The 14,195-nt window shown below is 36.4% G+C and overlaps 2 protein-coding genes and 1 long non-coding RNA gene across 3 annotated transcripts; 1 reads left to right on the forward strand and 2 right to left on the reverse strand.

The window, feature by feature from the left end:
• Nucleotides 1-769: 769 nt before the first annotated feature.
• LOC125787466 (uncharacterized) lies at nt 770-3,175 on the forward strand. Its single transcript, XR_007429345.1, has 2 exons — nt 770-2,052; nt 2,560-3,175. It is a non-coding gene; the product is annotated as an uncharacterized LOC125787466 (long non-coding RNA).
• Nucleotides 3,064-7,464, reverse strand: opn1sw2 (opsin 1 (cone pigments), short-wave-sensitive 2). The gene is made up of 5 exons (XM_007237521.4): nt 6,908-7,464; nt 5,873-6,041; nt 4,957-5,122; nt 4,376-4,615; nt 3,064-3,603 (listed from the first exon to the last, which is right to left on the reverse strand). Exons 1-5 carry the CDS (start codon nt 7,281-7,283, stop codon nt 3,487-3,489), a joined length of 1,068 nt encoding a protein of 355 aa, XP_007237583.1. The 5' UTR covers nt 7,284-7,464; the 3' UTR covers nt 3,064-3,486.
• A 2,506-nt stretch (nt 7,465-9,970) lies between these two features.
• On the reverse strand, nt 9,971-13,561 carry si:dkey-13a21.4 (Rab7 domain-containing protein). The gene is made up of 5 exons (XM_007237518.4): nt 13,142-13,561; nt 12,473-12,599; nt 11,735-11,962; nt 10,904-11,029; nt 9,971-10,794 (listed from the first exon to the last, which is right to left on the reverse strand). Exons 1-5 carry the CDS (start codon nt 13,213-13,215, stop codon nt 10,696-10,698), a joined length of 654 nt encoding a protein of 217 aa, XP_007237580.2. The 5' UTR covers nt 13,216-13,561; the 3' UTR covers nt 9,971-10,695.
• Between the last annotated feature and the right edge of the window lie 634 nt (nt 13,562-14,195).

The following is a 14,195-nucleotide window of genomic DNA, read 5'->3' on the forward strand; positions in this document are numbered from 1 at the left end:
CTTTAATTATATATTAGTTATATATAAATAAACAAGCTTAGATATATACTAAATACTACATACTGAAGATGACATGTGTCTTCTATTATTATCACTTTAATTCCCCTAAAACTGTGAACTATAAAAGAGTGTATGCTCTCGTTCACTTTACCAGCATTTAGCTTTTATATCTCTATATTTACACTAACGTTTATACTGGTTCTGTTATTCCCTCTTTAATCCCTCCATCGTCTTATATTGCCCTATTGTCTTGTGTCTTTTGTCTCAGGTGTGTGTAAATATGTGATCTTGTTGTATTGTACTTTGTGTATTATATGTTTAGTGTCTCTCATTCTTCTTTTATATTTATATATTTGTATTTAGCTGTTCTTGTTGTAACTTTAGGAAGGAGAGTAATGTAGTTTTAATTCTCTGTATGTTCTGTAAATATACATTACTGATAATTAAACTACTTTACTTGACTTTTCTTCTGATTGTTTTGTGTTTTATATATAAATATAAATATTCCTTTCACTAACTGATGATGAGTGAGATCTTCAGTGACACACTTCTGCTGAGGCTGATTATCTGCAGGTCCAGGTTTGACGTTTCCGTTGGGTTAAAAGCAGCTTATTGGGACAGTCGGGGTTCCTGAACACCCAGAACAGCAGATCCTAATGATTATTGACAGGGATGCTGTTCAGACCTCACTAATCCCTCCGGATTGGTGGTTCAGTTTAGGGAAAGCGGGGTTTAATAGAAAACCTGGACGAGGTCAAACTTTAATCTTTCCTCACATCCTGCTGAGATTTTCTCCCTCTATCCTCACCTCTCTTTTGTTTACTGTGAGCGAGAGAACAGGAGGAGGACGGAGCTTCAGCAGACCCGTCCCTGAAGAAGATCCAGCCAGAAGAGTGAGATCAGTCTGTAAACTCTTTCATTTCTTTCTTTTAGTTTAGGGAGAGATGTTTATTCTGGAGATTCTCAGAATTAATCAAGATTAAAATCTGAATATTTAATGAAAATCTTTATTTAGAATAAAATCACTGCTAATGTTAAAATAATGTGGGAGAAGAGTAACAGCGCTTTACTGAAGATATTTCAAATAAATGGTTCTGCAGTTTATCTGATTGGTTTGTTTATTGAGAGATGTATTGAGAGATTGTGTTAGAGGTGAAAGGCGGATGGATCAGCCGGGGCTCGGTGCAGCTCTTTATCAGGTGTAAGTCTGGAATTCCGCTAGTTCTGAACTATTCGTGATTGGTAAAAGTTCACTACTAGCAGAACTCGGATTTACACCTGAATGCCAGCGGAAGCTCAGGCTCATGACTCTTTCTGATCTTCAGTGAAAAGCTTTTCCACTTCGGGTATTTAAACTTTCAGCTCTTTGCTCTTTCTTTAGGAACTTCAGTTTCTGCATTTTAAATATGAAAAACCATCAACAAAAAAGATGATAAATCAGCAAGGCTATATCATTTATTATACCGCAGTTTTATGAGTGATATTTTTAGCCAGTGTTGTTCCAAATTCAGCACCCCTGCCAGGAAAAGCACCCCCTCTCTGGAGAGGCTGCAGGTGATATTATTATTTTTCATCCTTTCCTGAGAGGGGGGGCTTTTCCTGGCGGGGGTGCTGAATTCGGCAGAACACCGGAAGTGTTTATGACCAAACAGATCCTATTTTCTCCTCCTCTTTAACTGAAAATCTTTCAGTAAACAGCGATAATAGAACTGTGGTATAATAATCTCAGTAACACACTCGAGGTGATGTAATGTATAATATTGCTGATCTACAGCTGCAGCACAGCAGCGCCGATATTACACCTTACATCACAAACCTCCAGTGTATTATTGCTTAAATATGTTAAATATGTGCCTTGTTTTTTATCATCATTTTATGTTAAGTGTATATGTAATATTATTTCTTTGTTTATCCTGTTAATGTTTAATTAATGTTGTAGATAAATTAAATACATTTTTTTTACTAATATTTGTTTTCTCTTTCACATCAGCTTTTCCGTATGAGAAGATTTACAGTTTTTCTTTATTTACAGATCCGGATGTAAAAATTCAGGTGAGTGTAAAACATTTAATTTCTTTATTCAGTTTACATATGTTAATAAATAATGAATTAATTAATGAATATACATATTTTTACTTTGATGTTTCTGTGAGTATAAAAATGAAAAACAACACCACAGAATCTGTAGCATATAAAATTAAACTAGTTAAACTAGGGTGTACCTGCAATATCAATCTGAGAAGTTAATTGTGATTATGATTTTGCCATAAATCCAGTGCTTACTATCCAGCATGTTTTTATTGGGAAAGTAAACCATGTAGATGTTCAGGAGCAAAATGAATGTATGAGTTTCTTAGGATTATTAATAATAAAATAATGATATGAAGAACAGCATCAGCGAGAGCCGCGTCTGTGTTTAATATTTTAGATATAAACCCTGTATAAATCATTAGTACACTGGATTAGTACTGGTGTAGTGTAGTAGTACTGTACTGTAGTATGTGGTGAAAGTGAGTCTTTGCTCTAGAGAATCATCTCCACTATTCTTCTGTTCTGCAGGAGAGAAAATTACTGACAAGTCGAGGAGGACACCGGTCACTGTCCCCCACCACTGACCAGCAAACAGCCTGTGTCCCAAATACCACCCACAGAGATACTTCACTACTGTACTTAAGTACTAAAATACTGTATCTGTATCTACTGGAGTATCATTTATACTTTACTACTGTACTTAGGTACTGAAATACTGTATTTAACAATTTCACCATCCTAAACACCTTCAACACTTTCACCACGTAAACATATATAGTAAAATGTAGAATACACCTGCAGTACTCGAGTACTCAAGAAAGTGTTAAATACTTTAGTACTTGTGTTTAAGTTTGGAGCTTAAAGAACTGGTGGAGTCGGGCTCATAACTGTGATCAGACTGGAAAACTTTGAGACAGAATCCTGATTAGACTCTAAATGGGTTCACACCACTTTTAAATTCTAAATAAAGAGGTTTAATTGATTCAGAATAAAACAGCACAGGAAACACAAACTCTTGATGCAGATTTGAAACAGTTTTTAAACTTTGCCTTTATTGTACATGTTTTTTTTTTCCATTTTTTCATAAAGCCATGCATTTTTACTATACTCAAATAACATCATTAAAATCAATCATAAAATCCTATATTAAGTGTTTTTATTATTTACATTACAAAAAATATGTTTTGCCACCAAAGTCATGATATGAGCTGTGAATATTTCACAGAACAGCAGGAGATCCAGTGACTTCAGTCACTCAACTATAAGCTTTGAGTAGATCAGAGAGGAAAAGCAGAATGTTCTCAGAGGGAAAAAGGAGGGAGTATGACGGTTCGTGCTCTGCTGAATAACCTGAGCCTCAGAGACGCACCTTCCTGCAAACGTCTAACAGACTTACCGAGGCTTTATGACGCTGTGTGACGCTGGAGGTGTTTGTGATTCTTCTGTCCGTTAGATTTATTTCTCCGGTCCTACAGAAGACACCTGGGTCACCTGAGAGGAGGAGGAGGCTTCTTCATCATCTCCAAACGGACTCTTCCCACAGAAAATCAGCTTCATCATGCAGGAGCGGAACTGCACACAAAACACATCCATAAAATACAGAACTTTACAGAAATACAGCTCTGATTTTAGGAGGATATAAAACCTTTATACACTAATCTGCACAAACAATTAACACGAATAACAAATATTAAATAACAAAAACTAAAAAAAGAAAGAAAATATTGTAAACATAATCAAACTGTTACAGTAAATAAGTAACTAAAACCAACAACCAGGAAAACTGTGTTCTTCACTTTGCATGTGTTTTCAGAAGTAAATGTTTATTTCTCTCTGAACTTTGAGCTGATTTGAGCTAAAATAAGGTGATGTGAGTTGAGATGAGCTGAGCTTAAGTGAGCTCAGCTGAACTGATCTGAGTTTAACTGATCTGAGGTGAGATGAGTTGAGTTGAGATGAGATATGCTGAGATAAATTGAAGTGAGCTGAGGTGAGAAAAACTGAGCTGAATTAAACTGAGATGAGATGAGATAAAATAAAATAAGATAATATAAACTGGGGTGAGCTGAGATGAGTTGAGATAAGATAAGGTAAACTGAGCTGAAGTGAGTTATGTTGAGTTGAAGTGAGATAATACAAACTGGGGTGAGATGAGATGAGATGAGGGGAGCTGAAGATTGCTGAGGTGAGATAAGATAAACTGAGGTGAGATGAGATAAACTAAGGTGAGATGAGATGAGATGAGATAAAATGAGATGAGATGAGATAAACTAAGGTGAGATGAGATGAGATAAAATGAGGTGAGTTGAGATAAACTGAGATAAGGTGAGTTTTATTGCTGCACCTGTTTGTTCATGAAGACATAGATTACGGGATTGTAGACGGTAGAAGCTTTAGAGAAGCAGGACGGTATCGTTCCCAACCGCAGATCAAACGATTGCCCGCGGTTAAACACCACCCACAGGGCGAAGGAGGCGTAGGGCAGCCAGCACACCAGAAACCCCATCACCATCACCACCACCATCTTAGTCACCTCTCGCTCCGCCTTCTGCGTGGAGGCGGAGTCAGCCTGAGCTTTGGCCGCCTAGTGGACAAACAGGGGAAGTGCAGCAGTTACACTAGTGACCATACAGAGACACCTACAGGACAACAGAGGAACTGCAGCAGTGCAACAGATACTCACTATTACATGTGCACTAATAAACTAAATACCTGATAAATTCCCCAAAACATTAACTTTACCTTAACCCTTTCCAGACAATCTGATCTCCTGTGCTTTTACTCAGATTAAATGTGTTTATATATTGCTTTAAATGTGTTTTGAGTGTGTGTAATACAGTGTGTAATACAGTATTGTGTGTGTGTATAATGCAGGTGTGTGTGTGTGTAATACAGGTGTGTGTGTGTGTGTGTTTGGTGTCTCACTGATTTGAGAGTGAAGAGCAGTTGGCCGTAGCAGAAAAGGATAACAGTAAACGGGAATCCGAAGCAGAAGCAGAAGAGGAACATGACATAAGACTCGTTGTTGTATTTGTTTTCAGTGGTGTACCAGTCTGGACCACAGGAACACTGCAGACCTTCAGGGATGTACCTGCAGAAAACACAGAACATTAAATCTGACATTCTGAAATAAAATAAAATATATTTCTCGCATAATGTTTCCTATAAATTCTATAAACTATTCAGTAAGTCCTAGTAAAGTCACTAATACTATTGTTTTCTATAAGGAATTATTAACAAACACAATAAATGATTCAGTAAACTATTAATATATGTTATAATTATTCAGTAAATGCAGTTAATTAAATAGTAAATGCTATAAACTAAATGCAATCAATTATTCAGTAACTACAACAACACTAATTAAAGTCATGTAGTGTAAAGTGAGAAGAATACATGTAATAAACACAAATCAGAAATAAAAAGGGTTCTTTTAAAGATGCCATAACATAAACTGTAAATAACCTTTCTGAGATTTAACATTTTCTTTAATTGTTGATTTTATTTAACATTGACTCTTTATCTTTATTATTGTGTGTACCGAGTGTAGATTAACTCATTGGCTGGAGCTCATTACTGGCACTGATTCTCACTGACCAACAGTAGGTGGCGCTACAGACCTAATTAAATAGAAAAGGTCATCAGCCAACTGCTCACTGTTTACTAATGCAGTTTTACCAAATAAAATAGAATTATTTTTCTATTATTTTCTAAACATTAACCAGAGTAACATTAAACTGAGTGGGAGGAGAATCTGAGCATGAGCTAATAGCACATTATTATTATTATTATTATTATTATTATTATTATTATTATTATTATTATTATTATTATATCTGACCTGCTCCAGCCGAACAGTGGAGGTGTGGAGGCGAGCAGAGCGAAAAACCAGGTGAGAGCACAGCCGATTATAGCGTGAGTTCCTTTAAAGGAGAAATTCCCCACAGGTTTACAGATAACCAGCCACCTCTCAAACGCCACGACCGACAGAGACCACAGACTCACCATACCTGCAGAGAGAAACACACAGATCATTATCTAACTCTGATTAAAATCAGAAACCCCGTCACCCCAAACACGAGACCCTCTCTATACAGTACAGAACCGTACTTTATATTTTACAGGATGTAGTAAATTATAATAAACTGAACCTAATATGAACACAGTTTCCACCATCTGAACAAATCTACCCACAAAAAAACCCACTACCCACTCCAGATCAAAATAATCTATTTAAAGATTACTTTATAAATAAATTAAATTGAGTTATACTGAAAAAACATCATTACATTCCTGTGAAGTTACTTTTTAATGATTTGATATACAGTTTGATTTTAACAAATTGAAAACCTCTGGAATATAATCAAGAGGAAGATGGATGATCACAAACCATCAAACCACCAAACTGAACTGCTTGAATTTTTACACCAGGAGTAAAGCAGCATAAAGTTATCCAAAAGCAGTGTGTAAGACTGGTGGAGGAGAACATGATGCCAAGATGCATGAAAAAAACTGTGATTAAAAACTATCAGGATTATTCCACCAAATATTGATTATTTCTGAACTCTTAAAACTTTATGAATATGAACTTGTTTTCTTGGAGGTGTTTGAGGTCTGAAAGCCCTAAAAACAATATTTTTATTTGTAATTTGGGAGAAATGTTGTCTGTAGTTTATAGAATAAAACAACAATGTTCATTTTACTAAAACATAAACCTATAAATAGCAAAATCAGAGAAACTGATTCAGAAACTGAAGTGCTCTCTTATTTTTTTTACAGAGCTGTAAATATATTAATCACTGGTATTAATGTGGAAAACAGTAATAGAAACAGCAATAAAATAAACATACATATATGAGAGAATAAAACACATTACCTCCTAAAGTTGCAACAAATCCCTCAATTTTACAAGCTGTGGGTCCAAAAATAAAGTATCGGTTGAGGAAGGAGACGAAGGCGGTGAAGGACCCGACGGTGGAGACCAGCAGGTTGGAGATGGCCAGGTTCACCAGGATGTAGTTGAGATGTGATCGGAGCTTCTTGTACTGGACGGTGCAGACGATGGTGAGGACGTTGATGCTGGTTCCACCAATAAACAGGAAAAGCATGAAGACGGTCATGATCATGAAAATCCCTGACCCTCCTAGATGGTCCTGCGGGACCAGGAACGGGCTGAGGGCCGTGATGTTATTGGTGTCCAGAGGGATGGGGATGTAGAAATCCTCCTGAAACTCCTGCGGACGACTCTTCATTCTGACTCAGGGATGATGATCTACAGTACAGTGATCAGCAGAACCGGTTCCTTTAGAGTTCTTACAGAAATCTACACGATTACCGAGAGCTGGAACCTCATCAGATCAGCGGTGAGACAGGAGACAGAGGACAGGAGACAGGAGACGGGGGACCGACCGGTTACTGACCCTGATCTCTGAGCTGTAGGATCTCCTGTCATCTTTTATAGGGGCCTAATAGGGTCGTCCCCATTAATTACTGACTAATACTCTCTCTCTCTCTTACACACACACACACACTCACACACACACACACACACACACACACACACACACACACACACACACACACACACTCACACACACACACACACACACACTCACACTCACACACACACACACACACACACACACACACACACACACACACACACACACACACACACACACACACTCACACACACACACACACACACACTCACACTCACACACACACACACACACACACACACACACACACACACACACACACACACACACACACACACAGGTAGAGTTGAATTGTATAAGACATTCCTCTTTAATCTGCTTTGCTGCAGGAGAACCGGTGTAAATCGGATAATCCGCGCTGGAGTTCAGTCTTAGCTCTGCTGCTGAAGCAGCTAATCACCTGCGTTCTCTATAATCCACTCTGCTCAGAATTAACCCTCAGATTTATCACCTGCTGCCCGAGAGGAAGAGCTGCAGAGATTTGGGGAACCAGGAAGGAGCATCATGTAGCTGAACTGATCCCCTGCTGTAACAGACCTACTGAACCTGAATCAGGTGAACCTGAGCAAAAAAACCAACAAACTGACCTCAGGTACCAGAACCAGCTATACCTGACCTACACCTGTTCACACCTGTTCACACCTGCTCAGACTCTACCAAAACACTTACTGTACTCTTACTGTTAGCAGCATAATAGCATATCATATACAATTTTATAATGTATATAAATCTGTGATAATAACCATATTTACAATAAAATAAAGAGAGCATTTCAGTTTCTGAATCAGTTTCTCTGATTTAGCTATTTATAGGTTTATATTTGAGTAAAATGAACATTGTTGTTTTATTCTATAAACTACAGACAACATTTCTCCCAAATTACAAATAAAAATATTCTCATTTAGAGCATTTATTTACAGAAAATGAGAAATGACTGAAATAACAAAAAAGATGCAGAACTTTCAGACCTCAAATAATGCAAAGAAAACAAGTTCATATTCATAAAGTTTTAAGAGTTCAGATGTTAAAGTCAGTATAAATCCACACAGCTCTAATATATATTGGTTAGAGTTTATATATAAATTCTGATGTGATCAGTAGTGGAGAGTGAGAGACAGGTGAATAACCTGGATGATGATCAGCTGATCAGTGGTGGATGATGGGAAGACTGAGTTTCAGAAACTTCCATCAGCTGGGCAGACAGTAACTCAGGGGAGCAGAGAGACGTGTACTCCTCCCTGTCTCACTAACTGAGCCTGCATTATATTTATTGATCAGATTGTTGATAAGGGGAAAATATCAAATTAGATTTTTTGTGACTAATGTTGAGTTTAAAGGAGAGGATTAAACATTTGACCTAAAACTGTTGAGAATATTGAATGTATTACAGTCAAAACATGTCGATCAATTTAACATGAATATGTGTGTTTAATGAAGGAGACTCTGAGTTACAGTAGCTTTAATATGGAGATAAATTAACTGCATAAAACAATGAACAATAGGGCAATATTAACAAAAGATCAAGCTGAGGAAAGAATACATATAATAAAAAGTAAGAAAAACTATTCTTTTTATTAAATGATAGAAAATTCTATCTGTGAGAAAAAATTAAATGTAAAGAAAACAGAAAAGCAGAAACTCAAATCAGTGAAAACATATTTTTATGATGTATTAAAACGGTATTAAAAGCTGCACTGATATCAAATTAAACTTATCACTTATTATCACTTCTACAGCAGCAGCAAATTGTTAGTTACGTAATACTGAGTTAATAACAGAAACAGATGCTCACATTAGGATGCTGGTTTTTGCACTCTGGCCTCTAATAAATTAATAATTTAGGATTAATTGAATTTAAATGAATGATTTTTCTTTATGGTTAAAGCTGAATAACTTCCCATTTGTTCTCCTCTTTAATCCTGCTCTTCCTCACTTGCATGAGCCGCTCTGAGATCTCTTTAGAGGCTCAGGACTAATTATCAGTAAGAGTCTTACAGTCCGCAGATAACTGGAGCATCTGGGGTTAAAATTCCTCCTCGTGCGTCACAGCGGCTCCTTTACCTGCTGCCGACCACCTCACATTACTGACCCGTACAATTACCCCTCTAACACCATTAATTATTCATAATTATTCAACCATGACTATTAAATAAAACCTTATTAAATTGAAGTTTATTTAAATGCTGTTTCTATTAAAACATGATGGTTGATATTGTTGAACTCACTTTGATTTCACAGAAATTAGATAAATAGAAATAATGCAAAATAATAAATTGAAATAAACTCTTTTAACATTGACTAAACCTATTAAATAAGATTTTATCTTATTTAAGAAATTAAAACAGATTCAGGATTATCATTAAGATGAGTGGATGGGTGGAATGGGTAATTCATTTATAATGACGGTTTTATTAGTTAATTAACAGCAAAATGAAAGCTCGTATAATTTTACTTTTATTTAACAAGTAAATCATTTATAACATGCAACAAAAACGAACAAACAAAACATTATATAACACTTAGACCTCAGGAAATACGGTAAATAAATTTCACTTTCAAATGACCTTTAGAAGATCACAACAGCTGTTCGTCAGTTGACAAGCTTATCTGATTTTTCAGGAGTGAGAGTGCGTGTGTGTGTGTGTGTGTATGTGAGTGTGAGTGTGTGTGAGTGTGAGTGTGTGTGTATGTGTGTGTGTGTGTGAGTGATGGGGTGGAGCTCTATAGAGGTGGGGTTATAGGGAGGGTTTTATTGTCTGCAGCAGCTAAAGAAGATGATGAAGATGATCATCGTGGCTCTTATTTCGTGTCTACTGCCCCATCAGTTTAAGACTTTGTTCTTTATTTTTCGATAAAAAGTTACATATTTATATATTTATTTATTTACATAAGTTACTTTTTTTTTCTTGGAAATCCATAACGTGTGGCCCTATGTGAGATTTCTGAGAATAATATATCCATAAAAACGACTGAATAATTAGATAATGTATCAGAAAATGTCTGGGTGGAAAGTTTAAAGCATTAAGTGGTCCCCCAAACATACAGACGGATGCTTTAAAGAAACTAAAAACAGCTTTATATTATTTAAAGACAGGAATTGGGTTTAACAGTATCTGTCAGTATCACTGGTTCTGTTGGTCCTCCTGACCGCAGGATCAGCTCTTCAGCACGAGCATTTTGATTCTCTGTAATTCGGATGCTGTTCTTGGTCTTTGTCGGTGATTTGGATGTTGTTTGTTTGATCCACAGCGCTGTGTTTAAACTGCAGGAGAAAGAAATGTGATTTATTTATGAAATATCTACAAATTAATGTGAATAATGTTAAATGAATAAAACCTACAAAAACACTAATAAATGATGAGGAGACTCACGGTACGGAGAGCCGCTCGGGCTGCAGTTATAAAAGCTGAATCTACAGCTGTATTCTCTTTAGCGCTGCACTCAAAATACTCAGCCCCCAAACCCTCACACCACTGCTGCACACGCTCAGAACACACCTGTAAAACACACCATACACACTATTATACACCAGAACCCTTTATTTACACCCCACACACATTTCCTGCAGGTCAGTCAACATTCTTTAGCTTCTGTGGTATAAAGTAAAACTTGTGTTACATTAAATTTTCCCTTTAAATCCCAATAAAACAGAAAAGTGAATGAATAGATAAGGTAAATAGATTAGTGTTAAAAAATAACAATGTGAGAATTACCTTTTAGAGTAAAACTTAGAGCAATTAGCAGGTGGAGGTAAATACAGATAACACATCTTTACTAAACAAACAAGAAAAAATGCAAATAACAAACTGCAGGATTATATTTACCTTGATTGTAATTCAACTGCAGACAGAACTCAATATAATTTTTATATACAATTTATTTACTTCAAAAAGTAAATTTAAGAACAACATTCTTTTTATATAACTTTTCTTTGAGTTAAAGTTTGTTTTTATTAATTCTAAAATTATTATTATTATTATTATTAGTGTTAATTTACTCAGTACTGCAGCTTTAGGAAAACTGTAATAATCTGAATCAGATAAATCATATGGAATAATCTGATTTATTGTCTAATAATTTTATTGTAATTAATAAAGGAGCACAGTGACGGTATGAAGTCTGCTGCTCTTATTTACTGTAGATCTGAATCTTCTGTCTCGTATTTGAGGTTTTAGATCTGAGGAGATCAGGAGAGATCTGACCTGCCGGGTCTGGAGGTCCGTCTTGTTCCCCACCACTATAAAGGGGAAGGTCCCGCGCTCGGCCGGGTCAGCCGGGTCAGTCTGCAGCAGGACCTCAGAGATCCAGCCGTCCAGAGCCCTGAAAGAGGAATCTGAACCCAGATCAAACACCAGGAGGCAGCAGTGAGCCCCGCGGTACAGAGCAGAACCCAGAGAGAAGAACCGCTCAGAACCAGCCGTGTCCCACAACTGCAGAAAAACACACACTCATTATACACACACACACACACACACTCATTACACGCACACACACACGCACACACACACAAAACCTCACAACACACACATTTAAAAACCTCTATACCACCTCTATAAACCCTCTATACCACCTATATAACCCCTCTATAACCCCTCTATACCACCTATATAACCCCTCTATACCACCTCTATAAACCCTCTATACCATCTATATAACCCCTCTATACCACCTCTATAAACCCTCTATACCACCTATATAACCCCTCTATACCACCTCTATAAACCCTCTATACCATCTATATAACCCCTCTATACCACCTCTATAACCCCTCTATACCACCTCTATAAACCCTCTATACCACCTCTATAACCCCTTTATACCACCTCTATTACCCCTCTATAACCCCCAACACCTCCAACTGGATCAGCTCCCTTAAAACTTTAACCAAAAATAACTAAACTCAATAAAAATGATGAGTTTAATGAGTTTAATGATCTTACCTGCAGAATCACGGTGTTTTTATCCACAGTCAGCTCTTTAGTCAGGAAATCCACTCCAATCGTGGCTCGGTACATATTAGTGAATCGATGGTCCACAAACCGCGTCATCAGTGAGGTTTTCCCCACCCTTTACATTAATAAAATTATAAATACGTTTAAATCACTGCCTGACCACATAAAAACAGTAATAAAAAGAGACGGTTTGGTTTCTGTGGATCTATATGGACCCAACATTCTGCACCGTTCAGTGTTTTTTTCCTTAAATTAAATAAACGTCACACAATTACAGCTTGTTGGACACTATTTAATTCTATTTTAATTCTAATTCCGTGTTTATTGAATTAGTGGATTTTCTTTAAGCTTATACATATATAAAACACACTATGATGTTAATAGTTTTATTATTATTATTATTAACATTTTACAATGTTTGAACTAAAAGCACCAATTTTCTCAGAAAAGTGTTTCTGTTCTAAATGTCTCTTCTTTTTTGTTTTTAGTAGAACAACATAAAAACCTTAAAAACGTCAGAATCTGTTCATCTGTTCTTATTTCAAACAGAACTCAGAACTCAAATGTGAACTGATTAAGGTTTTGGCTTCTTCAGCTTAATATTTGTTAAAATACAACTAGAAACAGAAAGTAAATAAATACACTGCTTTCACTCACCCAGAGTTTCCCACCAGAACCAACTTCAGATGGGGTTTAGTCCAATCGCCCATCATATCAGATAATCCCCTCATCAGCAGATAATCAGAGTTTAATAGTAAATATTAATCATCATCATGTTTTTAAATATGTTAACGCTGGTTGTGTTTGTGTCCTCAGGAGCTGCTCTGCTGACAATCCTCTAAAATGCTAATCATTAACTACAGCTAAAGAAAAACCCCACCAAACCAAACAGGTGCGGACCAGTTAGTTCAGTTTAACTGTAGATTAAACAAACTGCACTCGCACTGCACTCACACTGCACTCGTACTGCACTGACACTGCACTCACACTGTATTCTCACTGCACTCACACTGTATTCTCACTGCATTCACATTGCACTCGCACTGGACTCACATTGCATTCACACTGGACTCACATTGCACTCGCAATGCACTCACACTGCATACACACTGTTTTCATTCTGAATACACACTGCATTCACACTGCACTCGCACTGAATTCACACTGCACTCACACTACATTCACACTGCACTCACTGGATACAAATTGAAGAACAGTTTCTCTCTATAACAGAAGACATATACTACACCTCTTTCACAAATTGTTTGCATGCCTTAATAATAATTCAGTTTTATAAAATACACAAAATCACTATCTGAACTACGGCCAACAAACTGGTGGTTGGTGACAATACTTAATGTTAAATACTAATTTAGATTTTGTGAATCTTTACTACATGATCAAGAGGGAGAGACGCAGTCTCAGTTCCTGCTCTAAAATGCAGAAGTGTGGATAAAACAAGTCTCTGCATATTAAATAAAACAAATTGTGTATCAGTACTGACATTAAATCTAAATCTTAGATCATAGATTAATACTATGAATAAACTATAAAAAACATAGGAATTATTTAATAAACAAAAGTGGTAAACAAACCAAAATATGTTTTATATTTTATATTCTTCAAAGTATCTCCTCTTGTTTAGATGATCAGTTTTGAACATCTCTGCTGGATTTTCTCAGTCAGTTTTATGAGGTAGAGTCTCCTGGAA

Source organism: Astyanax mexicanus, chromosome 24, assembly GCF_023375975.1.
Source record: "Astyanax mexicanus isolate ESR-SI-001 chromosome 24, AstMex3_surface, whole genome shotgun sequence".
Lineage (NCBI taxonomy): Eukaryota > Metazoa > Chordata > Actinopteri > Characiformes > Acestrorhamphidae > Astyanax > Astyanax mexicanus.

Bases quoted from the DNA above. Each gene is read 5' to 3' on its own strand.
- si:dkey-13a21.4 (XM_007237518.4), bottom strand. From the start codon at position 13,215: ATGAGGGGATTATCTGATATGATGGGCGATTGGACTAAACCCCATCTG. The intron at 12,600-13,141 runs GTGAGTGAAAGC...ATTAATGTAAAG, and splicing joins GTTCTGGTGGGAAACTCTGG to GGTGGGGAAAACCTCACTGA. The intron at 11,963-12,472 runs GTAAGATCATTA...GTTTTTCTGCAG, and splicing joins AAAACACCGTGATTCTGCAG to TTGTGGGACACGGCTGGTTC.
- opn1sw2 (XM_007237521.4), bottom strand. From the start codon at position 7,283: ATGAAGAGTCGTCCGCAGGAGTTTCAGGAGGATTTCTACATCCCCATC. The intron at 5,123-5,872 runs GTCAGATATAAT...TGTTTTCTGCAG, and splicing joins CCACTGTTCGGCTGGAGCAG to GTACATCCCTGAAGGTCTGC. The intron at 3,604-4,375 runs GTGCAGCAATAA...TTTTGTGTGCAG, and splicing joins ATGTCTTCATGAACAAACAG to TTCCGCTCCTGCATGATGAA.